This window comes from Lampetra fluviatilis, chromosome 14, assembly GCF_964198595.1.
Source record: "Lampetra fluviatilis chromosome 14, kcLamFluv1.1, whole genome shotgun sequence".
NCBI classification, from domain to species: domain Eukaryota; kingdom Metazoa; phylum Chordata; class Hyperoartia; order Petromyzontiformes; family Petromyzontidae; genus Lampetra; species Lampetra fluviatilis.
The window spans coordinates 5446473-5464953 of NC_136288.1; the positions used below are offsets into that span (position 1 = coordinate 5446473).

The 18481-nt window shown below is 42.5% G+C and overlaps 1 protein-coding gene across 1 annotated transcript in view; it reads left to right on the forward strand.

The window, feature by feature from the left end:
* Nucleotides 1–18481, forward strand: part of LOC144935837 (uncharacterized) — a 56522-nt gene that overhangs the window by 16204 nt on the left and 21837 nt on the right. The window contains exons 3-15 of the mRNA XM_078862634.1: nt 748–849; nt 2824–2859; nt 4062–4133; nt 5166–5219; nt 8805–8840; nt 8960–8983; nt 10086–10139; nt 11324–11377; nt 12740–12784; nt 12946–13002; nt 16044–16097; nt 16805–16858; nt 17992–18045. Of these exons, the coding sequence (XP_078718760.1) occupies nt 748–849; nt 2824–2859; nt 4062–4133; nt 5166–5219; nt 8805–8840; nt 8960–8983; nt 10086–10139; nt 11324–11377; nt 12740–12784; nt 12946–13002; nt 16044–16097; nt 16805–16858; nt 17992–18045 (696 nt within the window). The remainder of the gene's footprint in view (nt 1–747; nt 850–2823; nt 2860–4061; nt 4134–5165; nt 5220–8804; nt 8841–8959; nt 8984–10085; nt 10140–11323; nt 11378–12739; nt 12785–12945; nt 13003–16043; nt 16098–16804; nt 16859–17991; nt 18046–18481) is intronic.

Sequence of the window (18481 nt, forward strand, 5' to 3'; positions counted from 1 at the left end):
ACTCCCTACGTTTGCTTTAAAGCACGGAGGAAACAAGTGAGTGCGATATTTATTGAGTACTGCCGTGCTCTTTATTTGTTTATATTCTCACAGGTTATTATAATGCTGCTATAAATGTCCCTATAATTATACTCCACTTTGTTGAGCTATCATTTGTGGCCAGGTCGCCTCTGGAAAAAGCTGATAGCTCAGTGGGCTTTACCTGGCAAGAAAAAAAAATAGTTGTTCATTTGCATAGATGTTTTAAAGTGATTTGCTTACCTTCCCAATACTTTGCACTCCGATCGTCTTTTTGTATTGTTTGTGGTAACGTTCTGACCTGCCCCGACTGGACATCTGTGAAAACGAGTTTTTACAGCTCATCGGATTCCTCCAATAAAAATGAATTATGCTGGTAGGAACCTCCTGGTTACACCAGCCCACAGGGGATTATTGTGTCCGTCCATCGTGCAGGGAGGGGCTGGGTGGGGAGGGAGGGGATGGGTGGGGAGGGGCTGGTCACCCCGTGGTGCCCTTATAAAACTCAACGTTTAACCTATTCACGCCGGCTTGTGCCCGCCCTCACAGTCGGGCATATTTGCGGAATACACCACGCCGCCGTTGACCCTGGCCATTGACCGAGCAACCCAACGTTCCTACCAGCTCCCCCCGTAGGAATGTGTTTCTGAGGTACACGGCTCATGTCTGGCATGTGAGGTACCTCATTGCTGCTGTTGTTGACGACTCTGTTGCTGTGGCTCACGATAGGTAGAGCCTGTGACACCCCCGCGACCACGTGGGGTCCCTCGCCCCCCAGGATCTCCTGGAACCCCCGGCATCCCGGGGGTTCCTGGTGTGGATGGCGTTGATGTAAGGAGACTTCTTTTGCATCCCCCACCAACCTTCTCCCCTGTCTCGGCACCCTCTCTTCTGCCACCCACAATGCTTAAGGCTCAATTTTAGATTAATTCACCAGTGGAACCACAGTGGCGAGATGACCCTGACGCCTGCTGTATATTTGGAGTTTGCATGTTCTCTCCGTAGTCGCGTGAATTTTTCTCCGGGTTCTCCGTTTTTTTACCTCCACATTTAAAAAACATGCGTTGAGAGTATTTGGCTGCTGTACATTCCCATGTAATAAGCCATAATTTGTCGCCATGTCACTTCTGAAAAAGAGCTATATAGCTCAGTGGGCCTTACCTGGTAAAATAAATAGTTTATAGTGTTAAATACATGGGAGCAATAACTTGAACCAACAGAACTCTGAACAACATATCCCATGCATTCGAGCTTTCTATATACTATACATATGATTTAATTCATGATCTAATTCATGATTGATTTAGCGTTTGGTATAATGGTCAGCACACTGGGCTTGCAAACTCGAGGTCACAGGTTTGATCTCATGCCACCGGCAGTTGAAATAAATGTTAAGTCAATTATATTTTTTGCTCACACACGTAGTTCCTTTCTGTCACAAATCTGCCACTTCAAGCGCCATCACCACAATACTAACAAAGATAAAAAATAAATCAAAACAATTCTATACAATGATAAACACAAATATATCCGAGCTATAGTTGTTTAAAATATAATTTTTTTTTAAAGTAAGTTGTGGCTGTAAGTTGTTGCAAGCAAGTGCAAAGAGATGTGTTTTGAGTTGTGATTTGTATCTATGTATGCATTAACCTAGTGAGCATTGACTGTGCATATTGATTCAGAGAGTTGTTCTTAGAGGTTTGGCGCCACAAATGAGAAAGATCTGTCCAGCCCCGTGGTTTTGTGTTTGGTTTTTGGTGGTTGGAGGAACGTTTGAGTCAAAGAACGAAGTGATTTGTCATTTTGCTTGATCTGTATGAAGTTTCTTATGTAAGGTGGAACTTGGTTGTGTATTTTTTTGTGTGTTAAGCGGATTATTTTGCATTGTATTCTGTATTTGATGTGTAGCCAGTGTACGTTATTTAGATTTCGATTTCAAGCTTTCGTGACTGCAGAGATTCATCTTCTTGGTTCTTTCGGTAAGTCACGTAGAAGGGAAATAATAAAATAATAAAAATAAAACATAATAAAATACAATTCTCACGACGTTTCGGCCACAACGCAAGCAGCCGTCCTCAGGTGAAGAACAGCGCTGTCTTTCCGACAGAAAGAACCAAGAAGATACGTTATTTATAGTTTATAAGATGTGCAATGATTTTAACAATCTTTATATTCCCCCCACCTCTGTTAACCCAGCAGTTTTAATCGTTATGCCATTGTTAGTTGATCAGCTGGTAGTGTCTGGTATGCGTGTACTCCCCCATCTTCAAAGTTTTCTGACAAGAATACCTTAGAGGATGAATACCTTAGAGGATTTCTTTGGGTTCTATACTTTTCTTCTATATGCCAAACAAACACGAGTTCATGGAATTGGTTTAAACATTCCAATGCATGACCCTCCTTAAAAAACATTGGAAGCATTTGTATTGTTATTAGATAGTTGTGTACCATTCTGTATACGATGTATACAATACTGCAATAGCAATAGTCAAGCAACCTGATATTTGTAGTGTGTTGTTTGTAAGTGTATGTACTGTGTATTATAAGTGAGAAGCAGTGGTGTACAAGGTAGCACGCTCAAATGAGTACCTAGTGCAGTGTGTAAAAATAACTTCTGGAGAGACAAAGGCGGATGGGCGTGGTGCTGGCTACTTACCTCCTCAAGTGCCGTGCCGGCTTTCATAGGTGCTCGCTAACAGCACTTGCCCCAACAGTCTGTTCATGTCAAACCGGGGGGGATCATTTGTACAATGTGTACTCGACCATTAAAGTATTTGAATTGAATTCGTTTTCGTGGTGTTGTAGGGAGACCGTGGGCCCCCTGGACTTCCTGGTTCACAAGTGAGTTCTTGTATTTTAATTCTATTCTATCCTTGCGTGTGATGGCAATATGTTGAGGAACTAAATGCCAATGCCGAGGTCTTCTCGCCACGAGAGGGCTTCGAGAGAGAGTTTGTGTAGTTTTGATCTTCCTCCATTGAAGGCTCACAGACTACAGTGGTACACTATATGGCCCATTGTTTTGCTTGCATGGCCACAGTCACACTACTGTGGAATGTGTCTTTAATTTTCCATCCATGAAGTACATGTGGTCATCGGACTGTTGATGTTCTGATAGTTAATTCAGTGTCTCTGCGGGATGTCTTAGCCAGAAGGTTTCGAATGAGGTATTTGTGCCAGACGTCCGTATGATCTAATGATGGCTCATGAGACAAGCCAGTATCTCTGAACGTTGTACAACTAATACATCGCATATAACAATGACATTGAAAAATGTGACTTTAGTTTCTTCAATATCAAGAATTTTGTCAATACAAAATACCAAACAATTATGTGACCAAGAAATGAAGGTGACGCATGCTTTGGCAGATGTTGGAAATGAGGATGTTTGAAAGGATCAGCATAATATCAGTAGCCCGTTGAAATGGGAGTCAATTGAAGAACAATTAAATGGATTTTTGGAAGGATGTTTGATATAATTAACATATTAAATGTGACCATTCCCAAATTACAACGAGGCTGAGATGACCCAGGCTTTGGATTCACGAGCGGGCAGCTGAGGCAGTGCAGTCAATATTCAATGTCACTAACCGATGAAACTCAACGCAGTTTGAGTGAAACGTCATTGTATGTTGATGTTAAATTCAGTCATTAAAGTCTTAAGGCACCTGTTGAGGTGCTTTGTTGGTCAGAATTTTATCAATACATCGTCACGTATAAATAATATCTTGTGAAAACGTGAGAATCTTGTTGGGTGGTGGAGGGTTAATGATGATAATGTTGATCTACAACTACCACATGTGCCCTCACCCAAAACAGTATTGGATTATATATTTCACCAAATATTTATCTTGCATACGATCAAGTCCTCTGCACTATTATCATAGTGCCTCTACCGTGGAAAAAAAAAAGCAGAACATACCCCTGCTCCTTTCATCCACCGCCCTATTTCGCTGCTGTTCAAGCATTGGTAAGATGTCCGATGTTTACAGAGGACTGCGTGGATTGTTTGAACAGTGATTCACTTTGTTTGTGTCAAACAGGGCCCGAAGGGGGAGCCAGGAGAACCAGGGCGGAGCGGCCCACCCGGTATTCCTGGACTGCCAGGCGTAGACGTGAGCCGCTCTCGTTTCTCGTCACGTGATCTATGACAAGACCTACTCGACTCCGAAACCGTCGTGTCGCGCTATAAAACCAAATTCGGGATTTATTGTCTTTCGCATGGGCACGTACAAGTCCACCGAGGTTTTGTCATCACGCACACAGGGGCCAAATGCAACCTTGTCATGTGCTGTGCGATGGATTTTTTTGTCAGATATTTAACTAAAACAATTAAACACGATTAAACTATTTTTTTATTTTACCAGGTAAAGCCCACTGAGCTATATAGCTGTTTTTCAGAAGAGACCTCGCCACAAATGACAGCCCAATTTAGTGGAATATCACGTGGAAATGTATAGCAGTCAAATACTCTAAAATGCATGTTTCTACATGTGGAGGGAAAAACCGGAGGACCCGGAGAAAAAATCCGCGCGAACACGGGGAGAACACGCAGACTCCAAATATACAGCGGGCGTCAGGCTCGGAATCGAACCCATGTCATCCTGTATACCAGCACATGGCCTGCAAGCGAACATTGGCTCCAAGAGCCTCAGAAAAAATACTTTGCGCATACTAACATAACGGTATTTAAGGTAAGTAAATACAGGCTGGCAAAGAAAGTAATCACGTACAGGTTGACAACAATTCACTTAAATACGCGCGGGCTCAAAAAGGCATCACGTACAGGCTAACAGTTGCCAAGAAACTCGCTTCTGGACTAATACAAATGAGTAGCAGGGTCGACAATGGAGAAAATTCTTACATTCGCATGTCGCCTAGAAGAACACATTCATCACACGATATATTATATATCAATGAAGAATGCAAGATAATATCTAAATTATGCTAATTGTACAAAATGTTATGGTTTTCACATCGCATTAATTTTCACACACACGTTTAGCACTTTAGCGAGTTATTCATTCTGTCTGTGTGGGGTGTACCGTCATTACTGTATACGGCATGCATGCTGAATTTGTACGAACACTAACACACGCTGCTGGAGACCCTCTCATCACGAAGCATGTTGTCCCTCTCTCTGGCAGGGGATAGCAGGCATCACGGGGCCACCTGGGGAGCAGGGTCCTCCTGGCCCAAAGGTACATTCTGTCAGAATTATGATGATGATGATGATAATAATTTACAGCCTGTGTCAATCTACTGCTGGATGAAGTCCTCTCCACGTGCCGTGTTGGTCTTCGGGGTTGTTTGATCGTACTTCAGTGCAATGGTCAGTGAGGGTTGGTGAGCGTGTGAGCACAGGGCTGGATCAATGCATTGGCCAATGATGTTAGCCATGGCATGGAATCGAACTATGACACCGCCTGGATTATAGTACAGCAAAGTGTGACAACCACTGTGCCACCACTCCCAGCCAACTCAAATGAGTAGATTATACTTGACTGTCTAGATATCTGGTCATGATGGCACTTGTCTGCATTCTAGAGGCTTTTAGCAGGGTTGGTGGAACAAGCACCAATGATACCTGTATTTAAAATACACTTGCAAGGCAATAAGGTTTATGTAGGAGACACTATATCAAGTGGGTTTCTGATCAACATATTCTTAGGTTTTTTTCGGTAAAGTCACGTAGGTAAAACATTTAAATTAATAAAAGTAAAATAAAATAATATATAATATAATTTTATTAATTTTAATGTTTTACCTATGTGACTTTACCGAAAAAAACCTAAGAATATGAATCCTTGCAGTCACGAAAGCTTCAAATCTAGAATTTCTGATCAACGTGTGTGTTTTCTTCCGAAGAGCTTTGGGGTACGCACACTGACTACGCACCCAACCATAATAGCTCAAAACAGGACCCTCCTAACAACAAACTACTATGGCTCAGGGAAGCTTCCTGGGTGTATTTGCAACATGGCCCAGTGGTAGCGCATCCGTCATTTGTTGCAGAGGTTTGCGCTTCGATTACAGCAGACTGGCTGCCCCTGTTATGACTGCTTCGCGGAATAACCGTAACAATTTGCACCGTCTGTTTCATTGGGATTGCACGTAGCAATCGTCTAATGTTCACTTGCAGACTATGCGCTAAGTCAACTCCAAAACGCCCTGGAGTATAGGGCACCATGTCAAGCACAAGATAGCAATAATTATGCATTTATATGTATTAGAGCACAAATAATAAAAATGGGCACTTTAAAAATAGTTTTCCACATAAATGTGCAGTGTTAAGATTAATTATCATAACACAATGCAGTTAGACTATTGATTTTGTAGATTCATGTTGGCTAAGCGCACCATTTATATTCGTGCCTGATCTTTAATCAATAGAGAAACAAGAGCTTGGGCAATTTATCCAGAGTAATGGTCTTCAAGGACTATTAATTAAAGCACTGCCAGTATGCACGTGTTTCTTGATCTGGCGCAGACACGGTGAACTGACAGTATCGAAAAGAATTGCATTTGTATTTGTACCACACGATGAACTGACAGTATCTAAAAGAATTGCATTTGTATTGGTACCACACGGTGAACTGACAGTACCGAAAAGAATTGCATTTGTAATTGTACCACACGGTGACCTGACAGTATCAAAAGGAATTGCATTTGTATTTGTACCACACGGTGAACTGACAGTATCTAAAAGAATTGTATTTGTACCACGACAAAAAAAATTGTGAGTAAGCCTATGCCTGTGACAGAATCACCTTGAATTCACACAACCTCATCATAGCTCGGAAGCAGTTGGTGTGAGCCTGGTTCGTGCTTGGATGTTGGTGGCCATCACCACGCATGTAACAGATGTTGTAGGCTGCTGCAGAGCTATGTTATTAGCAGAGGGCAGTGCAGCATAATACACTTTTGTACTCTAACTTTGCTCCAAGGTCTATGCTCCCCACCTTCATCTATCTCCACTGCACTGGCCAGCTTGGTGAAGTATGGTCTAATAACCTGCACGTTATTAGACCATACACATTGCATTAATTATTAGGCTATTGCACCCCCATGACCTGCACGGGGGAGACCCTCATCCAGCAGTGGTTTTACAAAGAACCAGCCAATGTCATGTAAAACAACAATCAATATAGGGTTATAATGATTATCAAACATTTTGCCCAACATTGAAATTGACAACTTATTGTAAAATGAAAAAAAGTACACTTTCTTTTTAACGTTTGTAATTCGGTATAAATACACGAGTCAACATTTTCACTGCTCTAATTTGCCATACTGCTAGTTACTAAACAGATGGAATGATCCGATTGATCTTAAAAGTGCTTTAAAATATACGTATATAAATTACTGTAAAACAAAGCTTGTATTATTTAAAGTCACTCAGATTGTATTTTAAATTAATGGACAGTCATGCACATGATAGATCATACACGCAGGTCTGCATATCCACTACATTGTAACGTTAAGCAAGTGCGATTGACAAGTTAGGCCAAATTATTAGGAGTGAGGTGGATTGTGGTATCGTGCGTTGGCGAGTGTCAGAAGGCCTTCATCTTGACTTGGATAGACGATGACTGATGCTGATGATGCATAGAATAATGTCGTCCTTGTGACATTTCACAAAAGAGGAATCAAACTATTATTTTTTAATGACCGCAAGAATGATTGACATAGCCCGAAATGAAAGCATGTCTCCAAGGAGGTGTACATTATAATACTACGCAATGCAAATGTTTTGCTCCTATGACATTTGTGCTGAGGAATTCAGGAATGGAAAGCAGAGGGGCTGTGTGTTGTTTAATCTTTCACTTCAAGGCTAATGACAAGTCAAACATTTAAAATCCCCAGCAACTCTGCACACATGCCCAAGCAGTCTGTTGACATTGTGACTTGCAAATAAGCCCTGGAGAATGAAAGACTGCTGCTGCTGCCTTGTGTTGCCCCTGTTCCTGACATCGAATGCTACTGATTAAGAAAACACAATGGGAATGTACACTTAAACATCGTAGCACTACTTAATTTACACCGTTTGTCTAAAAAGCCAATAATGGCTTAAAACACGTTTTATATTTATGCTCCACATCAACGCATCGATTTTTGTACGCTATTGTTATTTGCTGGTCCCTTATTATACACCGAATGCTCTTGTCAATAACATCTGGTAATATAGTAGCACCTGTTTAACAAACCTGACTGCTAATGAGGCCTAGAATGTTGAAACTGGTCCAGAGTTACTTGCTTCAACAAATGTGGCTTAATATTGGTCTTGAAAGCGTACAGGCTAATGGTTTTAAACACACACATTTTCAAAATGTGTGATTCAAAATCGATTTTCGGGTCAGATCGAATAATTAATATGCGTGTCGTACACCCTTCTCCACCCAACACAGCCAAAGAATAAAGTTTCTACTTTAACAAATGTTTAACCATTTTGTTTAACGTTGTTTTGCTGGTAGTTACAGGCAGCAGAAATCTGGAACCTGCCTGTTGTGTGCGGTATAGGAGAGTTGATGACACATTTTATTTCAACGTCTTGACCCCCATGTTAAAATGTGTATTTACGTGAGATATATAGACTGGAGGTCTGCTTCTATTCAATTACAAATAAATCCAGCGTTGTTGGTTGATGAATACACTTGCGTGTACAATGTACATTGGTTTATTACAAGCAGATGCCACAGTTATGTTCAGTGGAGACTGCACCACTGGTTGCATGCACTGAAATATGCTGCATTCATGGGGTGTAACTTGCTACCCTTTTCTTATAGGGTGATACCGGTCCTGCTGGTCCAAAGGGGATGCCTGTGAGTGTTATTTCCCACCAAACATTTCCCATTCAAATAAAGTCATCAAGCTGTGAATGTTATACCCAATTGCTGATGTTGCATATTTTAATACCATTGCTTATGTTTATGGCATTCAGGGATTGGGGATTCCTGGGCCTCCTGTGAGTACATTTGTGATTTAAAAAAATGAACGTAAAACACCACCGTTCCAAAGGAACGTTTTCAACTCACACATTGATGATCATGACATAAATTACACAGAACAAATTAGCTCAACAGTTTCAAGCCCAAAGTCAGTTCCATTTCTGTATGTGTGTGTGTAATGTGCGGGGCACCACTGTGCATCGAGGAAAGGAAATTATTTCTGTAAAATGGGCTACATGACAATTTCTTACAAAAATGCCTTCAAGTTGCTTTAAAACAGACGGCAGTCGTTCAGGTTTAAGGAAGCCGCAGGCCAGAGGGTAACCATTGGTTGGGGTCACGGTCTGTCTGCTAACCTCTATAGGGCTACACGGAGGTCTGGCTGACTTGGCAAAAGAAGGCAGGGTGAGTGGGCAGGGTGGTTGTCTTGTGCAGAGAATATGCGTGGTGCCAGTGTTCATCGTGGGTTGACAGTGCTAGTACCGTAATTGGTCTGGGGAAGGGATTGAGCAGCCGTTTCTGAGACAACGTTCCTGGAGTAAGCTGTGGAATTTGCAGGAGGAACTTCGCTCCTCCACTTGGCATCTCAGGAAGCCATCGAGTGGATCCCCAAACTAGACACCCCATTAAATGCGTTTCCCATCTTACAAACGAAGGAGTTTGCGAGTCGTGCTCTGTCTGAGCGAAGCACCCGACTTCAGTGACATCGTGGTGCCTGTAAAATACAGTCGATCAAAGAGGTAGCTGATCTGTGTGAGGTCTCTGCATACATTTTTTTATGCGTGGGTGTTTTGTGCGCTTTCCAGTTTTATTTATTACATTGAGGCTATTACTGGGATACAAATATAAATACTGTAGATGGTAATTGAAAAAAGTGGCAGGACTAGGTACTGTAGGTTGTCCTAGCTTTCCTGGCATCTGATATATTTTTTTATTATATATTTTCTGTCATTTAATAAATGTTAATGATCCCCAAGGCTTTATTACGCTTATAAGAGGGCCCAAGCGTATGGTTTCATGTCCACTCTTGAAGCAGCCTTTTAAAATAAAAATAGTATATTATGTACACTTTATAGGAGATGTCGGGATAATTGTACCCTTGTTGTTTCATTTCTCCAGGGTTTGCCAGGTGCAGATGGAGTTGGTGGGGACACTGGTAAACCCGGGCCAGTGGTAAGTTTATTTTGCTCTAAAGAAACAACTGCTTGATCAGCTTTCAAATGATGGTTTGAATCAGCTCTCTTAATCCCAAGGGCATTGCCTGGGGTTACGCATTTTCTCATGATAGGCTTTAAAATGAAAAGCTTCAAAAACAATCTTGTCTCGATATGGACTACTTCCTTGATTTGCTAAGGTATTATTTAAAGTCCCACGCTTGCCTGTGTTGCTGCTGTAGTGTTGCAGTTTGCACACTGAACTTACAAATGCAGAGGTCACCCGAAGCAGCGGTCAACTTCCTTAAATCCTCCCGCACCTTGTTCCGTATGTATGCATGTATGTTGAACTTCTTTCACACCGTATGCATATCCAACCGTGTTAATCGGAGGTGCATCCGGTGGGGTAAAGTGTGGGCACTCTCACCTCTTCCACTATGTCTTGACCGCGTTGGAAAAGAAGGCCACAGCATCCTCGAGAGGGGCTCTGTAGAGCTTCCTCTAGTGGAGGCCCTGCTGCCAAGCCGTGACGTGAGCAAGTAATTGAAGGGCTGCAGCATCATATTTACCTTGCATGGCACACAGTGATGGCAAATCAAGGTTAATTTGCCTTAAAATTCATTGCAATTTCTGCGTAACAAATATCTACAATATAATGCAATGTCTGCATAACTGAGCATTGCTTTGTAATTAAATAGTGCGTGGTTGTTATTGTTTTCAAGATAAAATTATCAGAACATACGGTGTATTCCCACATAAGTGTGTATTTTCATACATTTTTCGCCTTTGTCAATCCACGGATAGATGGAGGCTTTTCCTCCATGCCTCGTTAGCAATGGTTGTTTATTACTGTACATCACCGCACGTGCAACCCTATTGGAAGTCGAGTGACTTCACGTATATGTTATGGTCAGGTAAATTATATGGGTCACTTTGAGCTTTTATTAATTTCTGGGACATGATCAATCTATGTTTTAACTTTGTACTCATGTACGTGGAGGAGTGGTGGCACAGTAGTTAGCGCACTGCATTGTGCACCCGGTGAACCTGAATTTGCTCCCAGCCATGGCGAACATCAGTGCCGAGTGATGTCAAAGCTGATCCTCCACATCTCACCCACCTTGACCTGTGTTGCTGTGGCCTCCTCTTAATGAGACCATTATTCCCCACCCCCCCCCACCAATACCTCCCTGTGTGTTGCAGGGTCCAGTTGGTCCACTAGGCCCTCCGGGCCTACCTGGGCCCATCGGCCCTCCGGTATGTACTTCTGGACACACTCAATGACACAGGGAAACTGGGCAGGGGAGGGGGGTAATTTCAGAAAACCTCCCACTGCCCAATTAATCCCTCCCTCCGGATAGCAAAGTGAGACTGGACAAGGTGTAATGTTAAACCACCGGGGAAATTGCGGCACAATGTTTTTATAAGTTGTGTGCCTTTGGTGAAAATGGTTCCTTGATCATTTCCAGCCGTCAACACACATGGTCCGAGTAACAAAAACGTGCATTTACAAATGTCATCTAAAGATTGTGAGTGTTACTTTTTTCTAAATCAGCATTTTAGAAAACACTCATTTCAAGCTGATACATTTGTAAAGTTATGCAGAGTACTGCAAAAGGAAAACGATGGAATCGTTAAATAATGAAAACTCTTTTTTACATTATCAAAGAAACTACACGGTAATTGTAAAATACTTCATGTATGAAATGTTCAGACATATTAGGTCCATACATAGTTTTCTGAAATATTACCTATTTTGCTATAAAATTATGATAGCATTGTATTTTAGATGTGCCTGAACATACATGTATCACAAGGATTATCAAACTTTGTCTAGTATCTGACTAACACTACTTAGATTATGCATTATACATGTTTGCATCATGCAAATGTAATGGTGTATTGTAATCTAAAAAAAAATACTTAATTTGTAAAGTGCACAGTTTCCGTAGATTTAGAGGCGTGGGAAACCACAGAAAAGTGGGATGGCAGCCAGAACCAGTGTCAACCATTGCCCAAGCTCCGTGGCCCTGGATTGGGATATTATGACAATTTCGACTGGGAGTTAGACGATATTTGTGCGATCTACCAACCCTTGCCTCCACAGCCTATTAACCTATTTTCTATTTTACCAGGTAAGGCCCACTGAGCGTTGTAGTTCTTTTTTCAGAAACGACCTGGCCATAAATGACAGCTCAACGAAGTGGAAATCGATAGCAGCCACATACTCTAAACGCTGGATTACACGTACACCATCACTCTTAGTTTTGTCATTAATGCCATACCTAAAATTGTATAGAGACAGATTCAATATTAATGTAAAATAAATGAAAACTCTTTCTATTGTTATGGCTTTTTATTTGTAAATGCCACGTGCACTCTACCTTGGGGTCAAAAGTAATTGCGGTTACAGCAGCATTGTTAGCTGAAATTAGAATTTCAATTGCATTGTGATTGCAACTCACTGATGAAACATACAATTACAATTGCAATTGACCCCAGATCTGATCCACATAGAACACTGGTTTCACATACGTCTAGCATGATGCTGAGCATCATCCCTCACAGATTAATCGTAATAATTTTAAGACCCAGTAATTAATTGCCTCATTTATGCAGGGTCCACCTGGGGTTATAGAATTTGACAGCCTTGGAGAAATTAAGGTAAGTCATTGTGTGGCATTCCCTGATTTAAATAACTAAATGCACCACATGTAATGTGAATGACAAGAATGCATGCATATTTTTGTCCCGTGATTTCTGAAAGTATTCCTTAAACACAATGCAAGAGGGCAATGGTGGTAATTGTACTGTTGATGTTCCAGTGCCCTCCCTCTTGCCCTCCGGGCTTTGCTGGCTACCCTGGCTTCCCAGGCATGAAGGTAATATGGCACAAAACAAGCATTCATTCTTTCTGTATATACTTGCCTTTTGCCCGTCCAAGGACGGGTGTATTGCAGTAAATCTGAAACTTGCAAGCGAAAAGCAGACGACGACGTGATATTCATTGCATGAATTCGTGTGCAATTTGTAAGGGCACGGTGACACAGACATATTTCATTTTAAGGTTATAATCCCTTGTTCATCATGACGTCCTTTTTACTTTGATGTCTCAACAGCGTTATGGAGACCGCGTGACGTGAGGGTTCTGCATTTGTAGTGAGGGTTGTCAGTAGGGCTGAACGATTTGGGGAAAATAGCTTATTGCGATTTTTATGACAGATATTGCGATTTGATTTGCGATTACATTTTTTAGTCAAGCTTCAGTTCAATATCCACTGTGTAATAGATTTAAAACATGTGATGGAGCATTACCACATGATACCATCAAAATTTCAACTGCTCGATATATTCTAATGCAAGGATGAGAACTTAAAAGATATTAATTGCTTCCAACATGTATTTATTAAAATGTTTTAATTGAAATAGAACAACAAACATAGAACAATTGTTAAGTTAAATAAATAAAGTTATAATAATAAAAAATACAATAAGAAAGTAATAGGACTTTTCAAATCGCAAAAAATTGCAGCCTTTGCGATTTACTAATTGCATTATTTCAAATTACGATTTCGATTTGAAATCGATTAATCGTTCAGCCCTAGTTGTAAGTTTATGCCGAGGAGGGGGGAGTAGGCGCATGGGCCCCCCATGTGGAGTGACGTCAGCCGCTAATTATTATGAATGGGGTGGGGGTGTCCATTTGGAGGACGTCACCTATTGTTAATGAATGGGGCTGTTCGATGTGCAGTAATGTCACCTGCTCATGATTATTAATGAGGGGAGCTGGTTGACTTGGAGTGACGTCACGAGCGTTGCACACAGACATTCTTGGCTCATTATAGTAGGCAATAATAATAATAATGGGGGAGGGGTGTCCATTTGTAGGACGTCACATGCTCGTGATTATTAATGAGGGGGGCTGTTCGATGTGGAGTGACGTCACGTGTGCATGATTATTAGTGAGGGGTGGAGTGCTCCATATTAAGTGACGTCACCTGCTCATGATTATTAATGAGGAGGGTTGAGGGGTGTCCATTTGGAGGACGTCACATGCTCGTGATTATTAATGAAGGGGGCTGTTCGATGTGGAGTGACGTCACGTGTGCATGATTATTAGTAAGGGGTGGAGTACTCCATAATGTATTAAGTGACGTTACCCGCTCATGATTATTAATGAGGAGGGTTGGGGGGTGTCCATTCGGATGACGTCACCTGTTCATGAATATTAATGAGGGGGGCTGGTCGATGTGGATTGACGTCACGAGCGTTAAGGACAGACATTCCTGGGTGATTATAGTAGGTATATAAACAGAAGAAAAAACCCGAAAAAAAGAAACTTTTTTTTATAAAATAGTTTTTATTTATTTTATAGGACAATTTAATATCATTGCAAGTTACATAAACTCCCCATTAAAAGCTGCAAGGAATATTGCATTTGAATTCTTGATACACTGACATTGAATGTAGGTCCTGGGAAGTGAGTGTGAATAGAGTGTTGCTAAGTGCCCTACAGTAACCTGCACATGGCTCCCCGTGTGAGCTCAGCTCTGCAAAAGGAGCCATTGTGCAGCTGGGTGCATTGCCTGAATATAGACCGACAGGAATTAAAACAACACGGCTATTGAGGTTTTTTTACTGGCCGTGTTTAATTACATTTCACATGCGCCATTACCTTCATTTGGCCAGGCTTAAGTAAAAGTAAAGGACTTCAATGTATTTTTTTAATTAATCAGATGATAATCACCACCATCATCATCCATGATACCCAATAATTGGGCATCTGTACATGGACAGTTTTTATTATTTGGCTGTGTTGGGTGGAGGAGGGTTTACGACACGCATTGTTACAAGACAACCTAACCCCAAAGAAAACAATTATGAACTACGATCAATCCACTGCTGCATCACACCTAGCCATGCTGTTGCCATCTCTCATGATGCTGCTAAGTAATAGTCGTTCCTTATTCTTGACCATCGGCCGTCATCACTCCTTGCAACATGAAAAATCCAAGCCCGATTTTAACACATTCCTGCGGAGGGAGCTGGTAGGAACGTTGGGTTGCTCGGTCAATGGCCAGGGTCAACGGCGGCGTGGTGTATTGCGCAAATATGCCCGACTGTGAGGGCGGGCACAAGCCGGCGTGAGTAAGTTAAACGTTGAGTTTTATAAGGGCACCACGGGGTGACCAGCCCTTCCCCACCCAGCCCCACCCCTCCCACCTCCCCACCCAGCCCCACCCTCCCCACCCAGCCCCTCCCTCCCCACCCAGCCCCTCCCTGCACGACGGATACAATAATCCCATATGGGCTAGTGTAACCAGGAGGTTCCTACCAGTATTAACAATTTGCATGGTGCCGTTAACTTGTGCATGTTCTAAACTCATGAAGTCATAGATTCGCGTGACAGAGCACAATTAACACTCCACGCCGTCAGTGGGCCTCGATAAATAGGTTTGCCGTACAGGGCAAGGCCTCCGCGCAGCCACCCTTCACGGTTGGGGGGTGTTCATGACAACCCACACTGCAGTTGTGACACCGTACGAACGGTGTCACAAATCGCTGATGACTGTCCCACTGACAAAGTTCAGCGGAGCTCTATGAGAGAACTGCACATGGCCACCATGGACACTACCTCAATTATTGGCGATTCCGCAAACGCTGATTGAATTGAAACGCATTTCTCACTTAAATAAATGCATCCGATTAGCACGGTTGCCTACTTAAAGGTGCAAAATAAGTTCAACATACGAACGTTTTATTAATGGAACTTAAAACTTCACGAGAATCAGTCGTATGGGCAGATGCTTGAGGTCGGATTGGCCAACGTGTGTTGGCAATGTTTTGAAATCAGTTTACAAATGCTAATCGCACCAACTTGAAGGAAGGCAAAAGACAATTATCGCTGTGTTGTGTTTCTCAGGGGCACAAGGGCCACAAGGGCGACGTTGGTGAAGATGGTAAGATGGGTAACAAGGTGAGAGTTTCATTTGCTCCTGAAAAGGAAATATTTCCTGAAGGTTTTCATGACTAGCTATTCCTGAACAGCATTAAATATCTTCCTCACAATTTTGGTTGCTGTAAACAGGGTTTTGGTTCATATTAATTAAATAAATACTACAGTACATCCAGTATATTATACAGTACTGGGTACACAATCATGAAAATAATTCTACGTGAAGGGCTAATGCTAATGAATATATTTCTCCCAATATTATTTTATAAAACATATACGTACCGTTATCTCAGGATTAGAAGACACACTTCCCCCTTGTGCTTTTAGGCAAAAGTTGGGGGTGAGTCTTTTAATTTGTTCGCAGTGCATGAGGGTGACCATATCTGTTTGACTTGATACCGGGTGCAAGGTTCACGTTCGTCTTCCTTTACGGGGCGTCTTAGAATCTGGAGAATACAGACAATAAATAACTTCAGAATGTACACGAAGCAGTTGCTACTCGCCCCTGTCAATTATCTTTCGTCTTGTTCACTTAAAGACCCTGGCTCAGCTGAAATCAAGATCCACGAACGAAGGGCAGCGGTTGAATGGACCCACTGTTGCTTTTTTTTTTAACACAGTGTCCCTGATGAAAAAGCTCTGTGTGCCTCATGGAAGTTGGTGAACAGGTAAAGTGCACAGAAGGACAATGGGTGGCGATAACTTCACCGAACGTCTGATTTTTCCAGGGCGACACTGGCCCCGCAGGGGTAACGGGGGAACAAGGCACCGTGGGTTTTCAGGTAAAAACCGTGACCCTACCAACCGTCTAACTCGGACGTGTGTGCGCGCGCGTGCGTGAACCCGGTCGAGGAAGGGTCAGTGGGTACATCGCTAATACAATGTAGTTAGGAAGTTCTATTGTGCTTAAATATAGCAAAGCGACAGCCGCTACCTAACACGGAGTTGCTATTCATTGCACCGCAGGGTGACCAACAGACTTCATCCAGCCAATAGAAAATACCATGTGGACATGGACAAAGGAGCCACTTGACTTAATTCAACTCTGAAGGAAAGTGAAAGCTATACCGTAGTACATTAGAAACGTAATGTAGCACATATTACTTGGGTTCAAAACAGCTTGACTCGGTGGACAGATGCTGTTGCCGAGGTCGCGGGTTATGCGATCGAAGTGTTATCTGAGCCGAAGATTGAAACCTGTTAGAGGAAGCTTCCAAGTGAGAGTTCTATTGCCTCGCTCCTGCATGTATGTTGAACGTCTTTCGCACCGTGCGTAGCCAACCATGCTAATCGGAGTTGCGGGGGAAGGACAACAAACTAAAGATGAAGGCCAGTTCTCAAGAAATACGTTTTCAATCGAGATGTTTAAGTCCAAAGCTCCAGTGGCTTCCTAATATTGAAAGAAAGAACATTCCAGACGGCCGCAAAAGCACATCCGAAAGCATGCGATGCAGTGCCCGCCTTTGTTCCATGGTTAACCAAAAACCACTGCTGTGAGGATGAGCGGAGTTCGCGTGGTGATTTATGCTCCACGAAGTGGGTGCTGATGTTTCTCTTCTTAAATTCACTGAGAATCACGAAACGCTATCTCGGCACTCACCCACGCCCCGGCCCCAGGACTGCCCCATGCATGTCACCCTCACCCTGCAGTTAGCCATCCCCTGGTAAAATCAGTCAAACGGTCGCATCGCCCATGACGAAGTGCGTGGGTTGCTGCATATGTAAGGGTGCAAATAAACATTTTGAATTTGAATATGTGGCAAATATTATTGAGGATTATCATCAATACAAATTAAAGTGATCTGTCTTGGTACACTGCTATGGACAATGACGCGTGAGCTCCGAGTACAGTGAAGTAATTTGAGGCGTATGCTTCGTTGACTTGGGAACGTTTTGCACACCGTCTTGTGTGCAGGGTGGCAGAGGCCTTCGAGGGCCCCAAGGAGAAGCTGGCCCTGCAGGCGAACGCGTGGGTATCCCATCATGCATTTCCAGGCCGTGTTTACATCAGCCAACGTGTTGTTCGTGCACAATATATAATGTTCGTTAGTGTCAGTCGATCGCGTTAGTCAGACCCAATTTGTCAGGTCGATTGATGGCATAGCAGTCAAGGTCAGTCCGCTCCTTATCACTCTTACATTGCTGCTGCCATGGTTATTTTTCTCATTAACTTTACTCTATGGGTTCCTCCACCCATGCTGAGGACTCAGTCTCCCAGACTGACTGTCTCATCTCATCCACCCTATGTTCAACCACCACACTGCAGCTCAAAACATTCCTCTTTATACTTCCCTCCTATTCTCTTAACCTCCTTTCCCAAGTTCGTATAACCTTGCTCAATTCAAGAAAAATATTAGCCCTTATCTATTACACTTTCAAAAGTGACGTTTGCTGTTATCCACTTT